The sequence below is a fragment of the Caretta caretta genome, chromosome 26, assembly GCF_965140235.1.
Source record: "Caretta caretta isolate rCarCar2 chromosome 26, rCarCar1.hap1, whole genome shotgun sequence".
NCBI lineage: Eukaryota > Metazoa > Chordata > Testudines > Cheloniidae > Caretta > Caretta caretta.
Window position 1 is genome coordinate 13,507,326 of NC_134231.1, and position 26,112 is coordinate 13,533,437.

Genomic DNA, 26,112 nt, shown 5'->3' on the forward strand with positions numbered 1-26,112 from the left:
GTGCTGGCATCGAAGTGCTCAGTGGCTCGGGAAAGCAGGGCGCATTGCGAAAGGGGCCTGGAACAGCTGCTGGGAGAAGCGCCTCGCCCCACCCTGCCCCATCCCCGGAGCAGAAGGAAGCCAGCCACTGCAGCACCTGGGCCCTCGGGAGGCATCAAACCAGTCGGGCCAGTTTCGGAGGCACTCCAGCTGCAGGGGCAATCAGCTGAAGAGGAGGGAGAGCCAGAGCCAGGGATGCCTCTCCGTGCGCCCCGCGTTGTGTGTGGGTGCTGGGAGCATTGAGGGGGTCTGGGCACCTCCAAGGAGACCACCCGGCTCAGCGGCTTCCAGGCACAGCCCCTGCGGGGGGGAATTCTCTTCCCCGAGGGCTGGGGCTCCTTGGGGCTCCATTGCAATCCAGGCGGTAGAGCCCCCCCCCAGGGCTGTTTCTGAACCAATGCAGGCCCCTCAGCCCAGAGGCGTCGGGGGCTCAGCCTCAGCTGTGCCTCTGCCCTTGTCTCTGGCCTTAGCCTGGGTTCTCCTGGATCCAGTTTGCTCCCAGAAATGTCCGCCTGGAAACCCTCTCCTCGTCCACCAGTTCATGGAGATAGGCGCTGACCAGCAAGTCCCCGCCCAGCACCGGGTCCCGAGCTCGCTGGATCCGCTCTACGGTGTCGTCCGGCGCTACCTGGATGTGGTCCAGCAGAACCCCTTCCCCACAGGTGAGCCAGATGGGGGCGGGGGCAGAGAGCCCTGGGGCAACCCGGGTACTGTGTGTGCCTGAAATTCAGGCCCTGATGGGGGCTTGTGAGCCGTGCCGGCTCCGAGTTCCTTGGGAGACCTGGCCCCACCGCTGGGCACAAGACGGAGGGGAAGAGCGTCCTCCCCGGCAGCTTGGCTCATCCTGACGGGGCGGTGGTAGCAGGGGGAAGGCGAGGAGGGGGACAGGCGGCCGGGTTTGGGGGTTTGACGGGCCGTTGGTTTTTGTTTTCACAGAGCTGCTCCGGATGGCCCTGAACGAGCCGTCGTCAGTCAGAACCTCTCAGGTGAGCCGGGGTGGGGGCGGGTTTGTACCTGTCCTGTGTGGCCCCACTTCACTTACTCCTCTGGGGGCCCACCTGTGGCACGGCGGACACCGGGATTTCCTTGGGTTACCGCGGGGGTGAGGGGTGGGGTGGGGCGGGTGAAGGATGGGCCCGAGGGCAAGGACACCTGGGGCTGGCTGAGTGAAATGCGGGGCAGGGGGAGATGTGTGGGGTGGTGTCAGAAGGTTGTGGTGGAGGGCATGGGAGGGATGGGGCAAGGAGAAGGCATGGGTGAATGGGAGGGAAGGTTTGGGGCAAGGAGTAAGTGAGGGGCGGGGCAAGGGGAGGGAGTGGGGGACTGGTGGCAGTGAGGCAAGGGGAGGGTGTGGGGGGCCTAGTGGGGGTGGGGCAAGACGAGGGTGTGGGGGAGGTGGGTGGGGAGGCAGGGCAAGGGGAGGGCGTGGGAGAAGGGGGTGTGTGGGGAGGCAGGGCAAGGGGAGGGCGTGGGAGGGCGGGGTGTGTGGGGGAGATGGGTGGGGAGGCAGGGCAAGGGGAGGGTGTGGGAGAAGGGGGTGTGTGGGGGAGATGGGTGGGGAGGCAGGGCAAGGGGAGGGCGTGGGAGAAGGGGGAGGTGGGTGGGGGAGGTGGGTGAGGGGCAGGGCAAGGGGAGGGCGTGGGAGGGCGGGGTGTGTGGGGGAGATGGGTGGGGAGGCAGGGCAAGGGGAGGGCGTGGGAGAAGGGGGTGTGTGGGGGAGGTGGGTGGGGAGGCAGGGCAAGGGGAGGGCGTGGGAGAAGGGGGTGTGTGGGGGAGGTGGGTGGGGAGGCAGGGCAAAGGGTGGGTGTGGGAGAGCGGGGTGTGTGGGGGAGGTGGGTGGGGAGGCAGGGCAAGGGGAGGGCGTGGGAGAGCGGGGTGTGTGGGGGAGATGGGTGGGGAGGCAGGGGAAGGGGAGGGCGTGGGAGAGCGGGGTGTGTGGGGGAGGTGGGTGGGGAGGCAGGGCAAGGGGAGGGCGTGGGAGAGCGGGGTGTGTGGGGGAGGTGGGTGGGGAGGCAGGGCAAGGGGAGGGCGTGGGAGAGCAGGGTGTGTGGGGGAGGTGGGTGAGGGGCAGGGCAAGGGGAGGGCGTGGGAGAGCGGGGTGTGTGGGGGAGGTGGGTGGGGAGGCAGGGCAAGGGGAGGGCGTGGGAGAGCGGGGTGTGTGGGGGAGGTGGGTGGGGAGGCAGGGCAAAGGGTGGGCGTGGGAGAGCGGGGTGTGTGGGGGAGGTGGGTGGGGAGGCAGGGCAAGGGGAGGGTGAGGGGAATGGGTGGGGGCCAGGAGAGGTACCCCCCCCACAAGGAGGCCCTTGCTCGCTCCCCCCAGGTGGTCCGCTACCAGGCCGGCTACCTCGTCTGCGCCCTGATCGCTGCGCTCTTCTTCGTGGCGGTGCCGGCGACTGGTCTGTGCTTCTGCTGCAGCCGGCACCGCCGGCGTTGTGGGGGACGCCTCAAGGCCGACCGCCGCTCCCTCGCCTGCCGGCGCAACCTCCTCGCGTCCTGCCTCTCCCTCGCCACCGCCATCCTCCTGTGAGTGAGGCCAGCGCCGGGCTGGGGGGTGCGGTGCTCAGGCAGGTGTGCAGTGGGCGGAGGGGAGCGGAGGGGCCGCTCACTGGGGATGGGCCGCAGGAACTAGTCCAGGGGGCACCCCGCGGGCAGTGCCGGTCTTTCCGGGTAGGGCGGGGGCCACTGGGGGCTAATCTCCCTTTGGGCATTTCCTGGGCACCAGGGTTGGCACGTCAGGGCCCGAGGGAAAAGGGGCATTAGGGGCCCTCCATTCAGGAGAGGGTCTGGGGCAAGGGCACCCCGGCTATCACAGCAGGGGCTCGGTCTGGTTCTGGCAGCAGGGCACCCAGAAACGGAGGCACCCCAAATCAGAGGCTGCATGTGAAAAACATGGCCTGAAATCCTGAATTTCAACCCGGCTTTTCCCCCTCACCCCAGCAGTCCCCAGGGGCCCATCCCCCTGTTCTCACCCTGTCATCCCCCTCTGACCTGCCCCCGGGTTTCTTTTCCTCTTCACCTCTGTCCCGCTCTTGAGAGCACAGAGAACAGCTGAGATACAGAGTTGGGATGAGACTCTGAACCGGGACAAGGTCTGGGGTCATTTGCATAGACCTGGGGACTTGGTTTGGACCAGCCATGGAGCCCAGAGCTGGATCTGAAGACCCCCCAGTATCTCTGGGGTTGGTTCTGGCCCATTGCATGTCAGAGGGTTGTTAGACAAGTTGATCTGGTTGCTCTTTGGAGCACTAAGGTGACCTGCTTTGGCCTCGTCTCCCGCAGGGCTGGCGTTATCTGTGCTTTCATTGCCAACCAGCGGGTGACGGAGCAGATGGAGCCTGGGGCCCGAGCCGTGCCAGCCACTCTACACACTTTGAGGAAGAATATTGGCAGCATCCCACAGGTAAGCTGGAGCCACCTTGCCTGTTGGCTGTCAGCTCGCAGGGCCAGGATTGAGAACAGCAGCCGCGCAGGGATCTCGGAGTGTGCGTATGCTGGAGAGGGAGAGGCATGCAGGTATGGGTCCCGGTAGCCAATGCTGCATATCAGGGGCTCTGGAATCCTGTCTAGGCCCTAAGTCTCCCCCCAAGACCCTGTTGCTTGTGCAGACTTTGGCAAGATGGGCGTCATCTGCCTGCTGGCTGGGGACGGGACGGATGGGCAACTCTGCCCCAGCTTTGCAGCACTAGCGAGGAGCGGATCCCCGGTGGTGGCTGTAGAGGGTCCTGTGGGTAAGGACTAAAGTTCATGGTAGTGGGACGGAGCCCAGGACTGGGATAGCAGGGGCTGCGGATGGGGTTAAGACGCATGCTGGAGGGAACCCAGGCCAGGGACAGCAGGAGAGGATCCAGGTCAGGACTGAGGTGCATCGGCAGGAGGGGGGGAGCCCAGGACTTGGATTGAGAGGGGCTGTGGATCAGGAGTGGTGGAAGCTCCCTAAAAGTGTGTGTGTGGGGGGCTGCCTCCCCTTACCCTGAGGCCCTGACCACTACATTGCCTCTTCCCCCCCAGTATCCTGTCTGCTGCTCTCTCCTCTCCGCCCCCTCCCACCGTCACTCGCCCTTACGGCTGATAAAAAGCGACTCTCTTAGGTTGGTACTGAGATGGGTTTGGGCCCTTTGGGGTGTCACCTGATGTGCTGGGGTGCCACTGAGTGAGCCTATTCTGCCAGCCTGGGTCCCCTTTATCCGGCCTGGCTGGACCAGGCTCACAAGCCTCGTCCAGCCACGCACACAGGCAGGGCCAAACCCAGCTGCACAGGGAGACAGGGATCCGCTCTGGAACGATTCAGCCTTAGGGGCTTGCCCCAACACTCTGGTGCCCGCTCCCTTTAAGGGGTACAAACCCAAAGGTTTTATGAAATTTGCCCCCTCCTTCAATGTGGAGGGAAATATGCACAACTTCTTGCCCCCCCCCCCCAGTTAGAAATTACATAAACTGGGTTATATTATAAACAAGAATTAAGTTTATTAACTACAAAAGGTGAATTTTCAGTGAATATAAGAGAGAACAGACAGAACAAAGCAGATTACTGAGCAAATAAAACAAAGTACACAAGCTAAGCTCAGTATACTTAAGAAACAGGATACAAAATGTAAATTCTCACCCTAAATGTTATTTTAGGCAGGTTGCAAAGTTTCTGTGGTTTAAAGTTGCAGTTATATTCCTTTTCAGACTGGACCCCTGTCTCAGTCTGGACTCTCCCCTTGCCTTCCCTTCAGTTTTTCTTCTTAGGCAGACAGGCCATGGAGAGAAGGAGTCCCATTTGCCTTCCTCCCCACCCTTAAATAGGATTTACATAAGGCTGGAATCCTTTTTTTCCCAAACTTGACCCCCTTCCCTTCCAGTGAAAAATTACAAGAAGTCCCAGGTAACGTTTAGTATCAGGTGACAAGACCACCTGACTCTGTAGCATCCAGTGGCAGTATGGAGGGTCGGTAGGAGGGCCAAACCTTTTCACAGCCCATTGTCCTCGCTGATGGGCCGTCCGCCCTGTCTGGCCTTTCCATTGTTGTACCTGAAGTGTTAGCAGTGGGCATCACCCAAAGGAGCATAATTGAAATACAGATACATAGTCACTATTCCTAACTTCAGATACAGAAATGATACAGGCGTACACTTTGGATAATCACATTCAGTAAATTACGACCTTTCCAATGATCTCTTACAAGACCCACCGTGCATAAAGTACATCTCAGTGATGTCATATTCATTTCATAAGCATATTTTCCTAAAGAATATGGAGTGAAACGTCACAGGTACCTCCTAGTTTGAGCTGGGGCTGCCCTTCTCAGGAATCGGCAGGCCCGGCCCTGGACCAAACCAGTGCACGCAGAGCTCTGTGCCATCAGGAAAACAAATGAGTTCCCAGCCCTTCTTCATACTCTCAGATGTGGCACAAACAGAGGGATGTAACCATTGAAATCAACGATCTGCACTCACTTAGAGCAGTCAGATGCCATGGAGATGGGCACATTAGGTAGATACCTGAAGAAGGGTGGGTGGGTGGATAGATGATCAAAATCTTGGGAAGAATAGGTGGTGGGGCGTGTATGCGGATGAATAGATAGATGAATGGATGGATTGGTAAAGGGGAGTGTATGGGGGTGGATGGATACATGAGAGACGGAGGTGTATAGGGATAGACAGATGGTAGAGGGGTGTCTATGGGGATGAGTCGATACAGGGGGTATGTATGGGGATGGATAGATTTGGCCCCAAGATCCGTAGGGAGGGTCTGATCCTGTCTGAGCCAGTCCACTCTGCAACCCCTGCACATGCTGCAGGTGCCGACTCAGCACCGTGTCTCCGTCAGCAAGCGTCCGCTGCCGCACAAGAGGAGGCTCTGTCATGGCGGGTGCATCAGTCACTTGCTCAAATGTGGAGTTTTCTACTCTAGTCAGCTAAGAACCCCCCCCTTGCAGGCTGAGCGTGCTGCCCGGCCACCGCAGTGGCAGGGCTCCTCAAAGGCTGGTGCACTAATGCAAGGAGACAGGCGGGCATCCTCTGAGACAGCCATGAATCCAGGGCATGGAAAACAGCATGAACCTCCCCCGAGCCTGGAGATGACACATGTCACCTCTGCAATGTGCTGGGGAAAGTACCGAGCGGGGGCAAGGCCGAGGAGGGGCCTGGCACCCAGGGCAATTCTCAGCCTGGCCAGCTGGGCAAAGGTGCACTAGGGGTGCTGTGCAGAGGGGTGATCCGCGGCCAGTCAGGTGCTTTGAGCGGGGTGATCCAGGGTGGAATGGGGTACTCTGCGGGATGGGATGAAGTGTACAGTACGTTGTGGGGTTGAGCAGAGTGCTGGGTCCAGTGCTGGGGGGAGTGGGGTGGGGATTGTGCTTTGGGGTGATGGCAGCCGGGTGGGGTCTGGAGCACTTGAGAAGGGTGCCGCCGAGGTGGGCGGAGTATTCTGCAGTGGGGTTGGGTCCATTGTGTGGGGAGGTGGAGCAGAACGGGGTACGGTGCAGTGGGGCGCTGTGCACGGCGGTGGGATGCCTGGGGGCACTGTGCATTGGGGCGCCATATACTGGGGTGCTGCGCCTCGGGATGGGATGCTGTAGTGGGGTGCTGTGCCTTGGACTGCTGGCAGCATGGTGGAGCCCTTTGCACTGGCTTTCCTGTGGGCCCAGGGAATATTAGCAGTGGGGCAGGATAGTTCACAGTGATCCGACACGTCCCCTTCCTATGATCCTGTGCCGCGGTCGCACAGGGGACCCCTTCCTCTGCCCTGCTAACTGCGCAGATGGAGCTTGGCTACAGTTAGCTGCTTTGCTTTTCATGCTGCTCAGCAGCAGCCTGTCCGGCACTAGATGTGGCTGCTGGATTCACTCACCCGCCTGCATTGGGGACAGAGCTGGAGCTCCCTTCGGGCCCTGCGGAGACTCCTCCAGCTCCATGTGAGATGAGCAGAGGGGTCTCAGCCCAAGTTCTCAGCAGCTCCGCATTGGCCCAGATCCGCCTTTCTGGGCACCCACCCCTCCTTCACAGGGCAGCATCCTGGCCGGGCATGACAGGAAGTGGCTGTGGATGGCTGGTGTAGGGGCCAATGCCAGAGCAAGTGTGGGGAGGTTTCACGGGTGCCCACTGCTTTCTCCAGAGCAAGGCAAATTGGGGTCCTGCTCTCTCCCAACACCTCCTGCTCCTCTTCTCTGCCCTGGGCCCCCGGTCTAATCAGGCTCCTCTGGAGGGAAAATACCATACTTCACCCCCCGGCTCCAGCCTCTGACCTTCATCTCTTTCCTGGCTGTCCTGTGGGCTTCCCCTCGGACCTAGAGCTGTCGGCGTGGTGGGGCCCGCCCGGGTTTCACTGCTGGAGCAGGCACAATGTGCTGCAGCTTCATTAAACATTCATTTTTAATTGCAAAGCGTTGTTTCTTTCCCTCCCCGCTGCTGCCTGGCCAGGCTGTTTGCTCAGTCTGCATTCTGCGCTGCTGCACAGCCCCGTCCAGCCGAACAGAGCCAAGGAGGGGCTCCGATCCGGCCGGGGTTCCGGTACATACGTGGGAGCCAGCAGGGAAGCCACAGGCTTGAGGGTGGGGTTAATGAGATACACAGCTCTTAATAATCAGCGCTCTAATGCAATGGCGTTTTCATTCCCTTAGGGCTAAATCCTTGGGGCCCTCAATTCAGTGGATCTGGCGTGGCCCCACTGATCTGAGGGGCCCCTCCCACTCCCTGTGGCCCACCTTGCCCCTAAGGCACGTCGGCAGAGCTGAGGTTTGGGTGTTGGCGGGAGCAAAGCCAGTATGATGCTGCAAATAACCCTGCACGTAAAGGGTACTTCAGCCCCAAGGCTGGTGAGGGGCAGCATGGCTTCTCTGGGGCCTGCCGCTGGAGTAGGATTTCAAACACCCAAGTTCTCCAATGTTTTCAGGCTTTGCCCAGGGACCTGTATTTTCCCCATGGCGCTGATTGGGGCAGGCTAAAGACATGAGCTTCCCTGGCTGCCCAGGGCTTGATCCAGCGGTGACCTCAGTAGGGGCCAGGCGATGATTTGGGAGCTGTGTTTGAAGGGAGGTCCAGGAGGGTGCCATAAATACATCTCTCCCAGAAGTCCCCCGTGTAGGGCATTGGGTCCCCAGCCCAGCACCTGGCCACAGAGCCCAGGGTCAAGAAGGGCAGTTCAGTTGCTGTGTGAGTAGAGAGAGCGCCCTGGTTGCATGGAGTTTATCGGTTATTGTCTAGGGAGGCGCCACTCGCTAAGGCTGCATGGAGATTTGCCCAGGAAGCAGGGTTCCCACCTCCGGGTGGTGGATGGAGAAGCCAGTGCCAGGGATCTTGGGGAGTTATGTGCCTTCCCTGGGCAGCCATGAAGTTACTTGTGATTAGACCCCACTGGGACCAGCCATTAGCCACAACACAATGCAGATCACGACCCATCCTTGGCCACGGTCAGCTGACTCGGCTCGTTATGGTCACAATCCACTGCAATAGGACGAGGCTTGAGTGGGACAGTCCCTCACGAGAACCGGGTGGGGCGTTACTGCCTGCAGAGAATGGGAGGGTGCTGGGGTCCAGGAGAATTAACTGAGCAAAACTGGGATGGCTACATGGAATGGAACAAACCCAGGGGCTTTCTGCTCACCCAGGGGACCCCTGTCCGGGGCCGAAAGCACAACGAATCGTGCCCAGGCTCAGAGGCAGAGCCCAGCCAGGCCTTATGGGCCCAAGCGATCGTGGGTCCCAAGCCAACTGACCATGCTGATGCAGCCTCCGGGAGGCTGAGTGAGACCTTTCTCTGCTTCTCTCTCTCTGGCAGGGGGTGCAGTCTGTCGTGGACCAGTTTGCGGTGCCCAGACAGCAAATAATCGGCGACCTGAACAGTGAGTGTCTGGCTGTTGGCCTTTCCTCTTCTAGGCCAGAGCAGTCTCCCCTATTCCTGGGAGGCTGGGTACTTGCGAGAGAGGAAAGCAGCTCCATGACCCCTGGTCCCAGCTCTCCTCTCTGAGCAGTTGTCACATGTTTCTTTGCATGACTCCGACTCCCTTCCACCATTCCCTGCTCCCAGCGATGTCATGGCAAAGCTCCCACTGACTTGGACGGGAGCAGAATCAAGTCATTAAACCCCAACTGTATCCACAGCATCTGGACTCCCTGATCACCCTTACAGTTATCCTGATCGTGTGGGAAAACGCTTCCCATCGCCCCAAATAAAATCTATCCCAGGCACCTGGGTCTTTCTCAGTGCTTGCCCTACAAAAGGAAAATTCCCACTGGACCACGTAGCAGCCTTCTGAAACGGCAAGGAGCGATTTCTCATCAGCTTTGCTTTAGCCCTGCCCTAAGCTCTAGTGGGCATCTTGCGCGCATGTCAGTAGCCCTTGCCCGAACCCTAAGCAAAGCCCCCTTTGGGGCAGGGGGAGACTCTCCCGAACCCTTTGCAGAGCTGGGAGTGGGTCTTCATTGTTGGTTCAAATCAGCATCGGTTGTCCAATCCGTAGAGAGATTTTGAGCAGGCCTGGGTGGACGTTGGGTCTCTTACCCCACGAGGGCAGGGAGAGAGCGTGGCCGTCTCCAAGGTTCGCCCTGAGGGGGAAGAAAAGCCGGAGATAATGCCAGATCCTGCTCTCGGTTATCAGCGCAACATCATGGCAGTCGTTGAAGTTTGCATTCTGCGGCATACTGGCTTTGTGTGTGTTAGTGAGGGACGGCACCATCTAATGGCTGCAGCCCACAGGGGCTGAGAGACTCGCCACTCCAGCCTGCTGTAGGAGGTGTCCTTACGCTCAGGTCTGGTGTTTATTATGCTGGGTTGCCAGACTCCAAATTCCAGCTCCCCATGTGTGGGAGACTCTGCCGCAATGGAGCCTGACTGCAGCCCGTAGCTGCTTCCCGCTTGGTGCGAGTCAGAGTAGCACCTTCCCCACGCAGGGCGGAGGCAGCAGCTCACAAAGGGTGGTTTGGTGCTTTTCAGATGTCAGCCGCAGCATTGGCCTCACCATCCATTCGCTGCTGAAGGAGCAGGTGTATTCAGTGCTGGAGGCCATTCAGGGAAGGGCACAAGGTAAGATGGAGGCTCACCTTCTCCTGTGAGTGGGACTGTCCTTCACTGTCAGAAATGAAAGGAGATGACTTTAGAGTCCTTCAGACCAGTCTTTGGAGCCTCCTTATGCCAGACTAGGCTGGGGACAGGTCCAAACCTCTACCTCCCAGAAATCCCCTCTGCCTGATGCTGGGATCCCTGCCCCTTCCTCTGCCCTGCATTGGGCATGCTGGCTTCACATCTCATCCCACACTCATATCCTGAAGATGCCTCTGACCCTTAGAACTTCCTCTGTTCGACTCCCCTATTCTGGTGACCAGACACGCTATCTCTAGCCAGAGGCTGGGGCCCAGGGGGGTGGCATCTGCACTGAAGATGGCCGTCTGTTGAGCAGCTCCGTAGCTACTTGCGTAGTAGCAAGGCGGGGGCCAGTGAGTGGAATAGCATTCGTGGCACAGACGGAGTGGAGCGCCAGAACTAGCCTTGGGTTTTCTCTTTAAGACCTACAGAACTCGCTGCACCATTTACAGATTCTCAACAAGACCGTGCGGACTCTGACCCATTTCCAGGACGAGCTGGGCCTGGCGCTGAGAGATCGCAAGGAGAGCACAGTCTCCCTGCTGGACAGTCCGCGCTGCACGTCCTGTGCCCGGGCACTGGGCAAAGCCCAGAGCTTGGAGCCGGGAGCCGACTACAGAAGGGTGAGTGCAGGGTTGTAGAGAGAGGGCCTTCTCCTCCCAGGTCTGATGGAGGGATGGGTCTCTCTTGCCACTTGGGCACCTTTGTGTCCATTTCTTTGGTGCGGGACATCCCTCAACGCTGCTCCACGCAGGTACGCTGACTCAGCAGGGACACTCTGCCAAGTTGAGGAGGGGAACTCACCTGTTCATGGAATGCTGGTTTCTTCCTGCAGGTTCCTTCCGTGGAACAGGTTTTGAAGACGCTGTCTGGTCTCCCCAAAGCTAACTTCCCAGACTTGATTGATAAGGTATGTGACGGACAAGGCCTGGGGCCTGTTTGCAAATGTGAAAGCTGGTTCGATTCTGGGGGAGAAAACGGCTCTTTTTGCTCTTCCAGGGCAACAGCACGTTCAACTCGATGCCAGACCTAGCTGTTGTGAAGATGGCCCAGGTTGTGCAGGGTGAGCAAAACTCTTCTGTGGTCAGTAGGGTGTTGCATTTCCAAACTCTGGTACATGCAGCTATGCAACCACAATGCCTCTGGTTCTTGAGAGCTGCCCCCCTTTTAAATTCCTAAGAAAAAAGCCGGCCTGCAGAGACAGCAGCCATTTTGTTCCCAGCATGGCTTCAGACTGCTAGGATATGCACCCCCTGTGCTCTCCTCCTGGAACTTTACTTTTGTTCCCTCTTACTCTGTTGTTTCCTTTAATCCATGCCCCTGCCAGGCACTGGGGCCCAGACCCTCGGACGTATTTAGTCACCTAACTCCCACCGATTTCAATGGAAGTTAGGCACCAAAATACCTGCCCCGGGAAACGGTCCCGCTTGTATTCAATGGAACTGCAAGAAACAAGAAAATCTTTATATTGGGGTCATAAACCCTTGGAAATTGGAGTGAAGGGTGGCAATATTGAAAGGCCCTAACCTTAGGGAAGTGAGAGACTCAACCAAAGAGCCACAGCAGAGACCAGGCTCCCACTGTGCTTGGTGTGGTTACAGTAGGAGACAGGCCTTTCCCTATAGGAGCTTACAGTCAAAATAGACAGGAGAGACAAAGAGTGAGAGGGTTAAGTGACAGGCCCAGGGTCACCCAGCACATCAGTTGCAGACAGGGTTGCCAACCCTCCAGGGTTGCCCTGGAGTCCCCAGGAATTAAAGATGAATCTTTACTTAAAGATAATGTCATGTGAGGAAACCTCCAGGAATTCATCCAACCAAAGTTGGTAACCCTAGCTGCAGAGCTGAGCGTAGGACCTATGTATCCTGAAACACAGGCCAGCATCCTACCCATTACAGGGGACTCAAACTGGGGTAATATGAGTCTCTGAGGGTGTGTCTACACTGCATTGTAAGCCCAGCCTCAGACTTAAGTTTGAGCCCAAACCCCCTTACTGTCCATGCACAAATCTCTCTGACACAGGTCAACAAGCATTCGGGACCTGGGTCCTAGGACCCGTCTGAGCCCGAGAGCTTGGTCTGTACCTGTGACTTGAGTCCAAACCCTGTCCAAACCATTTTGGAAAGGTTCAGTCAGAGATTAGGGTTAGGGTGTGTTTACTGCACCAGGTAAGGGGCAGACATTTCTAGGACTTCAGCACAGGCTGGGTGAGAGGGTCTGTCCTGAACAGAGGAGGGGTGTATTTTGTGAATGGTCCTGTAAGATCCAGCCCCTTGGGGCTGCCGAGAAGGACCAGTGCTTGCCTACGCCCGTCCCTGCCAGCTGCAGGGCTCCCACTAAGTACCCCCTACATCTCCCACTCTCACCTTGCAGAGCTAAAGGACGAAGTGAACAAGGTCAGTGAGAAGGTCCAGTCTATTGCGGACAGCTTCCCAGTCTCTGATTACACTCAGCCCTTGAATGATGCCCTGATGCACGCGGAGAACAAGAGCCGCCCTTACCTCCAGGAGGTGAAACACTATGAGAAATACAGGTAATGTAATGGGAGAGTGGCTGCAGCTGTGTGAGTCTATGGGCCTGATTCTGAGCTCACACCAGTGTGAATCAGGAGTCGCTCCAGTGAAGTCAATCAGGTTACACCTGTATAAAACCAGGGGAAGTGAAATCAGAAGCAGGCTAAGAATTCTCCCGGGTCAGGCTCTGGGAAGGGCTAAATCCCTTGTATTACCCTCTACCATTTGAGCTAAAGGAGTCACTCTATTAGCAGGAAGCAGTAGTAGGCTGTTATCCTCTGGTGGACCACCAGCAGCAGAAGAAGAGAACAGACACACACTGTCAGTGTGTCACACTTCTTTAAGAGGGTTCAGAATTTATCGTACCAGCCCTAGCTGCTCCTGGACTGAAGCCCCCCGAGTGGCTGCTGATAGTCCACTGAGGAGTTCAGGGCTCTCGTCAAAACCTTCCAGCTGATCACTTGCCTTCTTGCTAGCAGGCCCTGGGTGGCTCTGATGCTGTGTCAGGGTCATGAAATCCCATCCCAGTGAGTTCAAATCCAGCCTAGTGTAGAAATCTGAAGTAGAGGAACAGGTGCATTGCTCCCATCTCCTTCTCTCCAAGGGTCATTTTTGACTTCCTGCCTCCGCTGACTAACAATGATTGTTGGCTCGGGTCTGAGGCTGAATTTAGGGTTCGCTCCCAGTCGTGGCAGGCGACGGTGCAGGCTGCCACCTGGGATGGGGGAATGAACCAGAAGTGGGGGGCTCGTTCTTTAACTGCCCCTGTGGCTCCTGACTTCCTCTGACCTCTTCTCTCCGCAGGTGGATTGTGGGCATCGTGCTGTGCTCCGTGGTCCTGCTGGTTGTAGCCTGTAACCTCCTGGGGCTGTCCCTTGGGGCCTGTGGGCTCGCCATGCGGGAGGATCCAAGCGACTACGAAAGCAGGGGAGAAGCTGGGGCCAAACTCCTTTTGGTGTAAGGGACTATTACTGTACTGGGGGGGGCAGGGGCGAGTTCAGGGCCCTTACGCCTCAGCTGGGGGTGATGGGGAGAGAATATCTCTGTGATGTGGTGGCATTGGTGGCACGTGCTACACAGCAGGTCAGACTACATGATCTGGTGGTCCCATCTGGCCTTTAAACTCTGTGACGGGCACATGGCTTTGGGAGTGGACTGGAGTCCAGCCCTCCGCTGTCAGCGGGGAGGCTCTCCATGGTGATGTGGCACTGTAAAGGGTGGATGGTGTCACGGTCAAAGTGTGGGGGGGTGGGAGCGGAGGGGTCCTCTGGCTGGGTGGTAGGTGAAGCCCAGCAGATGCAGGAGCTTGCCTAGGCACTCACTTCTCGCTTCTCTTCCCATTTGGGTCTCCTCGGGGATGGCTAAGAGGCAGCTCCACCTCTCACTAAAATGTTCCCGGTGGACATCTGATGCCAGGTGACCTGAGCATGGTTGCTACCAGCAGCAGGTTCCTTATTGGCAGTACGTGCTTCACGCTTGGGTTTGCGCGATTCATGTCAGAGACCGGTCTGGGCTGCAAAGTTTGTATCTAGATCTGACCTTCCCCCGAGTTTAGGGTGTTCCCAGCCACGGCTTGGGTTTGGGCCCATCTTTACAGAAGCTAGTTGATCTTTACAATGAATCCTTCTCCTGACCACTGCATGTTTCATGTGAAGTTTGTTCAGTTAATGTGAATCTGTCCATACTGCACTTCTTGTTGTTATGTTTGTGTGGTTCGCGTGGCCGTAGTATGTCTCACGTCACGTTTGCATGGTTGGCATGACCATAGCATGTTTCAACCCATTTTAATTTTAAAGTTGTACAGACATAGTATGAAACTTTTTCATGGAAAGTTTTTTCAATGGAAAATAGCTTTCTGACAAAAAAATCTGTGTGGAAAATGTTTATATTGGTCAAAATTTTCCAGTTTAAACCAACAACTGAAAAATGTTGGTTAAAAACTCAGTTTTTCAATGAAAAACCAAGAAGTTGTAAATAAAAGAAACACTTCTGAAATTTCCCCACAAAGAATAATTGCTGTTTTTCAACCAGTGCTACTTAAGATGTTTCCCCTTTGGGGCGCGTGGTCTCACAGGACCATTGGAACATGTGACCGAGGGCAGGGTGTATTGTCCATCACTTGCAGTCTTTCACACAAGACTGGATGCCTTTCTAAAAGATCTGCCCTTGCTCAAACAGAAGTTATAGGCTTGGTGCAAGAATCACTGGGTGACATTCTCTGGTCTCTGTGATGCAGGAGGTTAGACAAGACGATCACAACAGTCCCTTCTGGGCATTACAATCTATTTATCTATGGCCTTAGTGAGTTTCTTGTTTGGTTTGTGCACTTGGGGGATGAAAGAGAGTCTTTCTCACTATCCCCGTGTTGTGATCCACCGCCGAGCACGCTGGAGCCTGGACTCCCTCTGAGCAGAGGGACCCCGCAGGCCTAAGGCACCTCATGAGACATATGGTATGTTTACACTGTAGTCAGAGCTGTAACCTCAGCACCTGGAGCCCCATGTAGCCACGCCAGCTTTGCTCTGCCTAACTCAGGCGCCAATAGCAGTGAAGCTGTAGCAGCCTGGGCAGTACAAGCCCACCTGGGACCCTTCAGTGGCCTGGCAGGTCTGTGGTCAGTGCCTTGCGGTGCGGGCGTGGCAGTGTTGGGGGATGGTTCCGTGCAGCTGCGGAGACATGCGTGCGGATGCCGGGGAGTCCAAAGAGAAGCAGAGCAGCTCCCGACTTGCCCTCCTCCCCGTTTGTTCCTGCAGAGTCACTGCATGCTAGGGTGGAGGACTAGCTGGCAGGGCGCTCCCTGTAACGCATCTCCTTCTCTATTGCAGGGGCATTGGCTTTAGCTTCCTCTTCTCCTGGCTTCTGATTCTCTTGGTCTTCGCCACGTTTCTGGTTGGGGGCAATGTCCAGACGCTGCTGTGTAAGAACTGGGCCAATCAGGAGATTTACAAGGTGGGTCCCTGCTTTCTTGGAGTGCCGAGCCTGGCGAGCTGTGCTCCAGGCACAGGATAAAGGGGACAGGAAGCTCCCCAGGCAGAAGAACCAGCTTGGGCTGGGCTGTGTCAACCAGACAAAGCTACCCAGCACACACACTTATTGCCCTATGCATCCTGTGCTGATTACTGTATGCACACACACCATCTACTCACACCTGTGCACTCTGTACTGCCGGACGTACCCACTGTCCTTATTACTCACCCTCCCACCCCCATCACACACTCATCACCACACGCACCTGCATACTCCCTACCAAATATGTACACACTCATTACCATACTCACTATTGCATGCTCAGTGCACACACACATCTGCAGATGCCATATCTCACACACACAGTCAGCTCTCTCGCACATGCTCATTGCAGCAGACTCGCGCCATCATCGCAAACCCCCGCTCTCTAACGCAATCGCAAAGGCACGCTCTGGCCTTCGTTTATCATTGCCCTATGGCCGCTATACTCTCCTGACATACTGGGGCCATAAAGCTGTCAGATCTAATCCTGGGGCCGGTCCCTAGGATGTGAGGGGCCCTGGGGTTAGACTCAACCATTTGCACAAGTGTGTATAAGTGTATGAATCAGGACGTGAATGACTATACTTGGCAGGTAGCAACCTGCAGGCTACTGACGCCTCGACTGGAAGCTTTTTGCTTCATTAAAAAAACTTCTCTTCTCCATCCTCTCTATTCTCCATCACCAGAATAATTCGTGTCGGGTACGTCTCCACTGCAGCCAGAGGAGCACATGGAGACATATCTAAGCTAGCTTTGATCTAGCAGCCTAAATAACAATAGCAGTGAAGCCATGGTAGCGCAGGAAGCCTGTACAAGCCCATCCAGGACCGTGGGTATGGACTCGAGCAGCTAGCCCGGGCTGCTGTGGCTTCACAGCTGTGATTTGAGCTAGCTAAATATAAGCTAGGTTGGGTATATCAACATGAGCTGCAGCCAAGGCTCTGGTTGCAGAGCAGACACACCTTGAGCGAGTGGTGGGCTTGTCAGCCTGTGAGCGTGCAATCAATGCAGGCACTTGTGAGCGTGCATGGTTTATGACAATATCATGGTGTGATGGAAGAGACCCAGGCTCACATCTGCCCCGCTCAGTGTCCAGCCAGGGTTACGGCCCCTTTCCCTCCACCAGGCTTCCAGCCTGCTCCCTGAGGCTGAGAAATCTCTCTGTGGCCAGTTACACTGGCTTCTCGTCTGCCTCGCACGTGGCATAGTGAAAGGAGCTGGAGGGCAGGCTGAGGATCTGGCCCATCGTGTCACATACACACCTGCACAGGTGCACGCTGTCGTACATGGATACATTTAGCTGTGTGCACACAGAAATACTGTAAATCGGTTCAAATGCAGCCTCCTTTCTCCATGGAGCTGCGCTCTGTCTCTCGCTCCAATTCCACCGAGATCAGCCAAGTTCCCCCAGGGATGAACGTGACCCAACGAGGAGATGATCAGTCCCGTCACCTCGCCCTGTTCCTCAGCGTCCTGCGTGTGATCTAATTACGCGCTTGCTGCATGCTGCAGAATGATCCACTTATGCCCACGTTCGGCCCTTTCCACTGCTTTACCCCGGGCACAGTTGATGCGCACGGATCGTTCCAGCGAATTAATTAAACCTCCTCAAACAACGGTTAACGTTTGATCTCTGTTTGGAAGCCAACTGTCACCGCAGCTCCCCATCCCGCCCCCCCGCCACCATTGGCCAGCTGGAGCTCAGGAAGTAGAGAGATGCACTGAGGGACTCTGCCCAGCCCAGAGTGGCAGGGGCTGGACAGCTCTGGATGCAGAAGGGCTAGCAAGGCTCCTTTTCCTGCCCAAAGACCAAGTCTCCCACGCGGATTAAAGGGAGCCGGGGCTCACAGCATAGCAGGGAAGCTCCGAGGGAGGGATTCCAGGTCTGTCAACCTGCCACGGACCATTGATGAACCCCAAGATGGCCACCCCAACTGCAGGGAGAGGAGGGGCCAGGGGCTAGTGCTAAGGTAGAGCTATGCACAGTACTCCAGGGGGTAGTACTAGGTTGGAGATGGGGATCCTTAAAGGTATGGATGTTGAACCCCATCCTCTCCTTCTTGCTTTCCAAAGCCCGTCAGTGACTTTCTCTGCTAGGGGTGATTTTAGCCCCACGTTGCTCCCGCCAGTTCCCGGAATTAGGACCACATCCCTTCATCACTCTTTTCTCCCTCCCGAAATGCTGTTGGGATCAGCACAGTGGTGCTCCCTCTCTACTCCAACACACCCCACTCTCCCCGACCGGGACCCTCCTCATGCCTCATTTCTCCCCCTGTTCCCCAGTTTATCGACACTCCCGGGAACCTGCCTCCATCCATGAACCTCACCCAGCTACTCAGCCTGAAGAGGAACCTTAACCTAACCTCTGCTTACCAGTGAGTACTCTGCTATGGGGCTGCCCAGGAGACCCCTACCCCACCCCACCCCCCAGCCCCCGACATCCTGAATGCTGTCAGGCTCCTTCCTATCAGACTGGTCTCATTAGGAAACTCGAAACGAAGGCCCACCGTCTCAAACTCAGGGTGGAGCTTAAATAAGAACTAGCCCCCTGATTTTCCAAAGTCCCAGCTCTCACCGACCTCTGTGGATGGGGCAGGTCAAAAATGTTCCAGCGAAACTCTTTTTCGACTGAAAAACTGGGGTTTTGGCTAAATGGGCATTTTCGCAGGAAGCAGCCATGGCGTTCCTCGAAAAGTTTGGATTTTTTCTGATGAAAAATCAGACATTTTCAGCCCAGGTCAAAAACATTTCTGGTTTTTAGCAGGTTGAGGCTGGAATTCTTTGGTTTTCAGTTTTATTGATGTTTTCCGGGGGCGGAAATATTCATTTTCTAGCCAGCTTGTATTGTGGGTGCACCAGGATGCCTTTCATTGAGGTGTCCCCATATGTATTAAGTGTCCAACAGTTGAATACTTAAACAGCAGCTCAGATGCCACCTTTGGTTGCCCCTCATACAACTGAGGGCCAAACCTGGGCCAGTCTCGCTGACCTGAAAACACCTCACACGGTTAGTTCAGCAAACTGCGATCTCCAGCCCACCTGGCCCATTCTAAGCTCCTTTGAAATCGCCTCACCTTGCTGCTGACACCAGTGACTGGCTGTTATGCCACCTGCCAACTTCCCTGGCTTTAGGGTTAAGGTAGTGGAACCTGCAGCCAGCACTTCTGGTACCAGACAGGCTCCAGGGTGCAGGGCCAGCTGGAAGCAATTCATCCCAGCCCCCAACGGACAGTCTCAGCCCTTCACCGTCTGGCCGTATCCCTGGGACAGGAACAAGGGTTTAGTGGATGCAGAGGTTCTTGATGCACCTTCTGTTATTACCGTCCCCAGTAATCTCAAGGCAATGGCCTACCAGGTCTAATGGAGACAGTAGAATGGGAGGAAATGTGACCCGAAGACAAGTAGAATCTGATCCGGTGGGAAGCCTCCCGTGGACTGAATTGGGAGCTGCTTGGTGCCAAACTGGGCTCGGGACGCTCCGGAGGAGTGTGGAGCTGCAGTAGCCATGTGGAGCCAAGGCACAGGCTGGCTTTAGGCAGATCCCCTCGGGGAGCACTGCTCGGGAGTCTCCTCTCACCTCTCCCGCCCACACTGACTCCCTCCCCCCTCTCTGTTCCAGGGTGTGTAAGAAGGGCACAGGCCTCTGGGACATTCTGCAGCTCAGAGACACCTACAATCTTGAGGATCACCTCCACCTCAGCCAGGTGAGCAGAGGCTCTTCCCCTGGGGGCACCTGTCCTCCCACTCTCGCCAGCCCTTTGGCATCCCTAAGCAAGGAGGGGAATCAAACCTCCACGTTCATACAGTCTTGCACTGTCCGTTGCCCCCAGATCTGTCCACTAAAGATTTAGTCTTTACATTGATTCAGCCAAAGGCTTCTCCAAGGGACCCAATTCCTGGCCTCTCTTTCCCGGTGAATCCAGTCTCCATTTTCCATCCAGTCCTGGGTTTCCTCCAACTTCCCCCTCCCAGCACAGACGTGGTGGAACCGTTTGTCCTAGCAGAAGGGGAGACTCTTTCTTTTCCATCTTCCTCCGTTCTGGGCTTCCAGGAGAGGTTGTGGTGGGAAGGGAATTTGGCCTTGCAGTACTGTGCATATAACGTACCATGCCACTCCTCACCTAGAGGGCTCATGCATGAGGCTTAAAGGGCAGGATGCAAAACTTGGGGCCTAGGAAAAATACGAATGTGTGTATAACCCACTGAGTTTGTTATAGCTCCCTGCCTAACCCACAGAGGGTGTGAGTCTATTAACAGTCCTAGTTAGGACGCTTTAGCTCTGGAGTTTCCCTGTTCAATCCCCAGTGTATCAGCCTGGATGATAACCATCCCTTAAACACTGCAAAATAGCATGAGACTAATTTCTCTTGCATGAAAAATGGGCCCTATCTGTTCAGGTTCAACATTCAGCATTTCCAAAGGATGCTGAGTAATTCATCCCCCAGCAGTGAGCTGGCTTAAGCGGGCCGAATGGGAAATCTGGGTCTGAGATGAAGTGTGTGTCTAAGAGGGAGGAACCTCTCAGATGCTGGGTGAAGCACCATACAGGTTCTAATGTTGCGCTGTCCTGCTTTTATAGCACTAGGATGGGACACACCAATTTGCCTTTACTGGGTTAACTGGTTTGGGGGGCATCTGATTTGTCTTTACTGGGTTGACTGGTTTGGAGGCCGTTCCATAGATCTAGCTCTTCTGGGCTGACTGGTTTTGTGCTGCTAGGTAGGAGCAGGGTCACCCAGTCTATAAGGAACTAGGGCTGGATCCAAATCAGGAATCAATGGAAAGGCTCCCCAGGACTTCCCTGCGCTGTGGGTCAGGGCCCTAGCCAGGACCAGCACCCATGGGGCTCACGGTCATGGCCCTGCCTTGCCCTCAGTACACTAGAGACTTCCAGAAGCGTCTCAACAACTTCAACCTCCAATTTGAAGAAATCCACTTCCTCGACGGGGCTGGGAGACGGGACCTGGAAACCTTCCAGCAGAGCGGGATCGACCAGCTGGACTACCCCACGTTCCAAGCCGAGGTGAGGAGTGCCGGAGCAAAGCTGCAGCCAGTGCGGTGACATCAAACAGGGGGTTGCCCTCTCGGTTTGCATCCTCCACAGCAGCCCTTCTTCCCGTGGTGTCTGGGAAATGAGGCTGGCTGATTGTGCTGCTCCAGCCTGGCTCTCATGCTTGCAGATCCTGGGTCCACTCCCAACCCTCCCCTTATCCTGATGGAGGCATCTGCCCTGTGTACAGATCCCCTGCCTGTTTCCACTGCCTTTGAGCCCATCCCACTCCTGGATAAGGCTTGTCAATATGCGCCCACTCCCTTTGCCTGTTCTCCAGCTGGCTCCCTTCTGCCTCACAGTGGCAATTACACCCAGGCAGACACCCCAACCCCATCCTGTCTTCCTATCCTTCCTTGCTCCCACTCTCTCGGACAGACTCTGAGCACCTTGTGTGAGCTAGAGAAATAGTCTTCTCCCCAGCTTTACCGATGGGGAAACTGAGGCATACAGAGGCGGCATATTGGGTAGGGGATTAAGGCATTGGACTGGGGGCTCGGGAGACCACAGTTCAAGTCCTTGGTCAACCACAGACTCCTCTGGGTAAATCACATAATCTGCCCCATGCGTCAGCTTTCCATCTGTAAAGTGGTAATAATCCCTCGCTACCTTACAGGGCCCTTTGGGAGGGTAAAGTCCATTAATGATTGTGATGGGGGCCATATAAATAGCTAGACAGAGTTGCCTAGATCTCACAGGGAGTCAGTTGCACAGCTGGGAATAGAACCCAGGAGTCCTGAACCCCCCACTCCCTGACTTTAACCACCTGAAAACACTCCCTCTTGGTGGTTCATTGTAAAGGGAAGGGTGAGGGAAGGGATCCTTGTGCCCTCAGCCCACGTTCTGCCCCAGGTTACCTCTGAGCGTTGAAGCCTGTGGGGCGGCACGGCTGTAGCTGAAATCAGGGCCCCGTCGATGGTTTGTGGGGTAACGTGCAGGCCGGAGGCTTATTGCTGGTGCTCAGGGAGTGTTCATAAAGTGTGTCCCGCACTTTGGGACCCTTGGCTGACATGGGGCTGTTCATGCGGCTGGCTCCTTTCTCCAGATGCAGAACCCTGTGGTGAGGACGAGCCTGGAAGACCTAGCCAGGGACCTCGAGGGCCTCCGAAAAATTCAGGTGAGCGCAGAGGCGACCTGGAGGAAAAGGAAGGAGTGATCCCCAGGGGCAGGGAGGGGAGATGCATGTGCTTTGCCTCCTGCTGCCAGCGATGCCACCCATAGGGCTCCTGTGGTTCCCAGCCCCCCCATAGGGCTCCTGTGGTTCCCAGCTGACCAGAAAAGCCATCAGTGACTCTGGTGTCCCCCACAGAACAACATCACAATAGCAGGACGGCTGGCCAATGAGTCCCAGGCCCTGTGGAAAATCCAGAACGCCACCGTGCTCACCCAGGAGGCCCTTGTGGTGAGTGTGATGGACTGAGCAGCGGTCACCTCCAGGCCGGGCCAGGGCCGGACCCCATCCTTGGCTTAGGAGCTTTGGGGAGCAGGGGCCATGGCTCAGGCCTAGCCCTGGTGGCATGATGCGTGGGAAGGGCGCAGGGCATCACGGGAAGCCTCCATGGGGGTGTGTCATTTGCGGGGCGGGGACTGGGGGCTGTATGACAGACCCCTAGGGGCGTGAATCCCAGACTAGCCGGCATAGGGGAAAGGTGGAGGGAAGATTCCTGGATCCCACATTGTGGAAGGGAGTAGGGGTGGAAGCAGTGAGTGAAAAGTGGCTGGGGGAGTGGGGGGAGCATATGCCAGCTGCGCCCAGTGGGCTGCTGGAGTTGGTCCAGTTCTTCCCGGGCAGGTGAAGCAAAACCTGTGCATGCGACCGGGCAGCCACCGCTGAGAGCTCACATTGGGAATGGCCATGAAAAGCAAACCCCCCGGGGCAGGGCCAGGGCTGAGGCCTATGGGTGGGAGGTGGGGAGGGATGGCTGTTCTCCTCCTGTCCGCCCTCTGAGGCCGTTGGGCATCAGGCTGCCACCCCCCGCCCTCCCTTGAAGTAGAGGGGATGCATCTGAGCCTCCCTTTGCCTTGCAGGTGAAGCTGAATGAGAGCGTACAGTTCTTGTCCGCCATGGCACCCCACCTCCAGGTACGGTTGCCGGGGGAGACCGTCCATCTGATGGAAAGGCCACTGGGAGGGGGAATGATCCCACATGAAGGGAGTGGGCAGTGGTGGTCCCAGGTCCTGGGAGTTACAGGCACAAAACACCCTGCCCGGCCCTGTAGTGACCATAAGGAACAAGGCCTTGGGGCTCCATTCCCAGCGGAGCCCAGGGACTTTACCACTGCTGTAGGGAGATGGGGAGCAAGCAAGAGATGGCTTCATGGCCAGGAGCTCCCAACCCCCTGGCGCAAAGGTAAGGCACCTTCAGAGGGGCAACACAACAGTCTGGGTGTGTGCACGAAACACCCCACAGACGCTTTCACGGACATCATCCAGGGCCCGACCCTGACCTGCAGGGACCCCCCACTCCTTTTCTTGGGGCGAGAGGGGAATTCAGTCCCCGGGGTCATTCATTCTCAGATGGCTTCCTGCATTGACTCCCACCCTGATCTGAAGGGACCCCGCTCTTGTGAGGTGACCCACCCTTGGTCAGGACACGCTCTTCCTCTCTGTGTGTCCCCTTCCCGTGAGTGTGTGTGTGGCTCCTTATTCCACGAACCTCCCTCAATCTGAGCCCTTGGAGAGAAGGACATTTGCCTTCTATTCTCTCTGTTCACCTAAGCCGGGTTTGCCCTCTACCCTGCTCCCCGCCCCGACTGCCAGGGACCACCCCCTTCTGGGGAATGGAGAGACTTCAGTCCCTTGAGTTGGGCTCCCAAGTCATTTAGGTACTTTAGAAAACCCCCTCCCTCAGGGACAAGGTGGGTGAGGTCACATCTGTTATTGGACCGATGTCTGTTGGTGAGAGAGACGAGCTTTCGAGCCACGCAGTCCTACCTGAGGAAGAGCTCCGTGTAGCTCAAAGGCTTGTCTCTCTCACCAACAGACGTCGGTCCAATAAAAGATATCAGCTGCCCCACTTTTTCTCTCTAATATCCAGGTACCAATAAGGCTACCAGTGCATTTCATCCCTCAGGGTTTATTCAGTCCTGGGCTACACCCACACATTGCTCCCCAGCCCTGACCTATCAATCAAGGCTCAGTAATAGTAATTCTGCTTAGGTATACGAAGCCAGTCACACCCAAGGTCCATCCCGCCCAGACTCCCATCTCCAGCAGTGGCCAGCACCAGCTGCATCAGTAGAAGGTGCAAGGAACCCAGCAGGGATGGGATAGCCAAATGGTCTCACCCTACCGGGGTCACCGCAACGACAGGAGAGTAAAGCGGATTCTCCATCCTGATGGCTGCTTGTCCGCAGCTCCTGTGTCGCTCAGAGGGTGGCTCGGGTCAGGTGGGCATTTCATGGGGTTAACCCCCAGCAGCCACAGGAGGAGCCAGCTAATTTTGTTGTATAATGACGAAAGAAAGAACCATCCACCTTCAATCAATTCCCCACAGTGCTCACTGCCTCCCAGCCTCCACGGCAAATCCACATTGCGGTGCCCAGGCTGCCAGAAAGAGACGTCTGTCAGCCCATCTCCCCAGCAGCACAGATCGGCCAGAGCCCAGCACCTCATTGGCTTCCCCTTGGAGACCAGATCAAACTCAAAGCTTCCCCTTCCAAGACAACCCTGGGACTGGCCTGAGGGACCATCTCACCCTATCTGATCCTGACCTCCCACGACAGATCTGTTCAACCTCCAGGGTGAGACCGCCTTGTGCAGGAAGAGGGAGCTTCTGAGATGGAAATCCTGAAAGAGATCAACAGCACAGACCCTCACTAGGGCCTCCAAAGCTAGATGCAAAACCCATTTCTATGACCAGTGTGGCCCCTTCCCAACCAAAGACTGGAGATAGTCCCATCCCTGCTGCTTGCGGAAGAGAGAGCTAAAGAGATCTCTGCGAGCACCACCTTGAGCAACACCAAAAATCAAGCCAAGGCCTGCCCCGTAACCCCCAACCCAAATTCAAAAGTCAGGCTTTTCTGTAGCCACGAACCCCCGTGGCTGACACACAGAAGAGGACGAGTGTCACACCCTGCCCAGTGGCTTCCGGGCACACTTTATAAACACTGGGAGGTGCTCAGATACCAGGGAGATACCTGGTGCCATAGAAGAACCTAGATACATTCCTAGCTACGTGTGATGTATCAGTCTGAGCTTGGTGTCAGAAGCCAGGAATTCCTGTGTCCTAGGTCCCACCCTACCCCCCTACCCCCACTCCGTGCCTCAGTTTCCCCACCTGTTACGTGAGGATAGTGACATTTACCTCTTTCCCGTGGCTGGTGTGAGGATCAGCAAGTTAATGCTCATGCTGCTGCATGATAATCCTACCTCTCCATCCTTAATTAGAAACTACGCTCCCAGAATTCCCCACCTCAGAGGTCAATCTCCCTCCCTCCCCATGATTCCTAGCACCATTCAGCTCTCCAGTGCCCTCTAAGGTGCCTCTCTCCTCCCCACCCCCTTTCTCCCACCAGCCCCTCTTGAAACGGACGATGGCCGAGATCGCCCTGGTCGAGACCATGCTCCCGGGGCAGGTGCAGCGGCTCCTGAAACACGTGAGTGAGGAGGGGACCTTAGCCCTGCAGCATGCTGGGCTGGGGTGCAGCAATCAGCTGGAGGAAACCGCAGAGATGGCTGCATAGGGGGAGGGGGACGACTCCGTAAGCAGCTCCATGGGCCCTGCCTACAAACCCAATGCTTGCTGGGGCATCTGGGACTTCAAACCGAGAGAGGCAGCATGACCTACAATGGGGCAGATCCTGGGTAGCTGGAGATCCAGCCAGGAAACCCAAAGCCTGTGTGAGCCTACTCTGGGCCAGGCTGCGCCCTGGGGCCCTGATTTCCTCACCAGCCCTTTGGGAGTCAATGTGTGTCCTTCAGGCTGCCTTCTGTTCCTGCAGGAGATCAGCTGCTTCACAAGGAAAGAACTGGGCTATTTCTCGCAGTACCTGAACTGGGTGAGACGCACGGTAGGTGCCAACGTCCGCAGAGGAGCCCCGTTAGAGCAAGGGTTGCTGCTGTTGTGATTTATTTGTATTACCATTGCGGGTTGGAGCCCCAGTCCCAGACCAGGAGCCCATTGCGTTCAGTGCTGTACAGACACAGAGCAAAGTGGTGACAATCTAAGGCTGTATCTTCAAAACACTGCAGCTGCACTCAGTGTAGACACTTACTGCAGTGATGGGAGGCGTTCCCCAGTAATCCATGTCCCCGGGAGGCGGCAGCGAGTTCGGGGGAAGAATTCAGTGCAGCCCTGCCGTAAGACAAGAGACAGCAGATGGAGGCAGGCAGCTGGGGTCTCAGCCTAACCGGTGTCAAGTTTCTTGTAGGCATCAAGGCAAAGGAGAGGTTGAAGGAGGCTAGTGAGTGAGTTTTGTGGATGAATCCAGGGAGCG

The 26,112-nt window shown here is 56.4% G+C and overlaps 1 protein-coding gene across 1 annotated transcript in view; it reads left to right on the top strand.

The window, feature by feature from the left end:
• Positions 1 to 434: 434 nt before the first annotated feature.
• The window catches only part of PROM2 (prominin 2), a 31,090-nt gene continuing 5,412 nt past the window's right edge, over positions 435 to 26,112 (top strand). The window contains exons 1-20 of the mRNA XM_048829036.2: positions 435 to 701; positions 976 to 1,025; positions 2,360 to 2,562; positions 3,319 to 3,439; positions 8,801 to 8,864; positions 9,956 to 10,045; positions 10,526 to 10,725; positions 10,938 to 11,012; positions 11,102 to 11,165; positions 12,476 to 12,635; positions 13,420 to 13,572; positions 15,441 to 15,564; positions 17,908 to 17,999; positions 19,244 to 19,328; positions 20,501 to 20,647; positions 21,720 to 21,791; positions 21,984 to 22,076; positions 22,703 to 22,756; positions 25,192 to 25,272; positions 25,618 to 25,686. Coding sequence (XP_048684993.2) covers positions 437 to 701; positions 976 to 1,025; positions 2,360 to 2,562; positions 3,319 to 3,439; positions 8,801 to 8,864; positions 9,956 to 10,045; positions 10,526 to 10,725; positions 10,938 to 11,012; positions 11,102 to 11,165; positions 12,476 to 12,635; positions 13,420 to 13,572; positions 15,441 to 15,564; positions 17,908 to 17,999; positions 19,244 to 19,328; positions 20,501 to 20,647; positions 21,720 to 21,791; positions 21,984 to 22,076; positions 22,703 to 22,756; positions 25,192 to 25,272; positions 25,618 to 25,686 — 2,262 coding nt within the window. The 5' untranslated portion in view covers positions 435 to 436. The remainder of the gene's footprint in view (positions 702 to 975; positions 1,026 to 2,359; positions 2,563 to 3,318; positions 3,440 to 8,800; positions 8,865 to 9,955; positions 10,046 to 10,525; positions 10,726 to 10,937; positions 11,013 to 11,101; positions 11,166 to 12,475; positions 12,636 to 13,419; positions 13,573 to 15,440; positions 15,565 to 17,907; positions 18,000 to 19,243; positions 19,329 to 20,500; positions 20,648 to 21,719; positions 21,792 to 21,983; positions 22,077 to 22,702; positions 22,757 to 25,191; positions 25,273 to 25,617; positions 25,687 to 26,112) is intronic.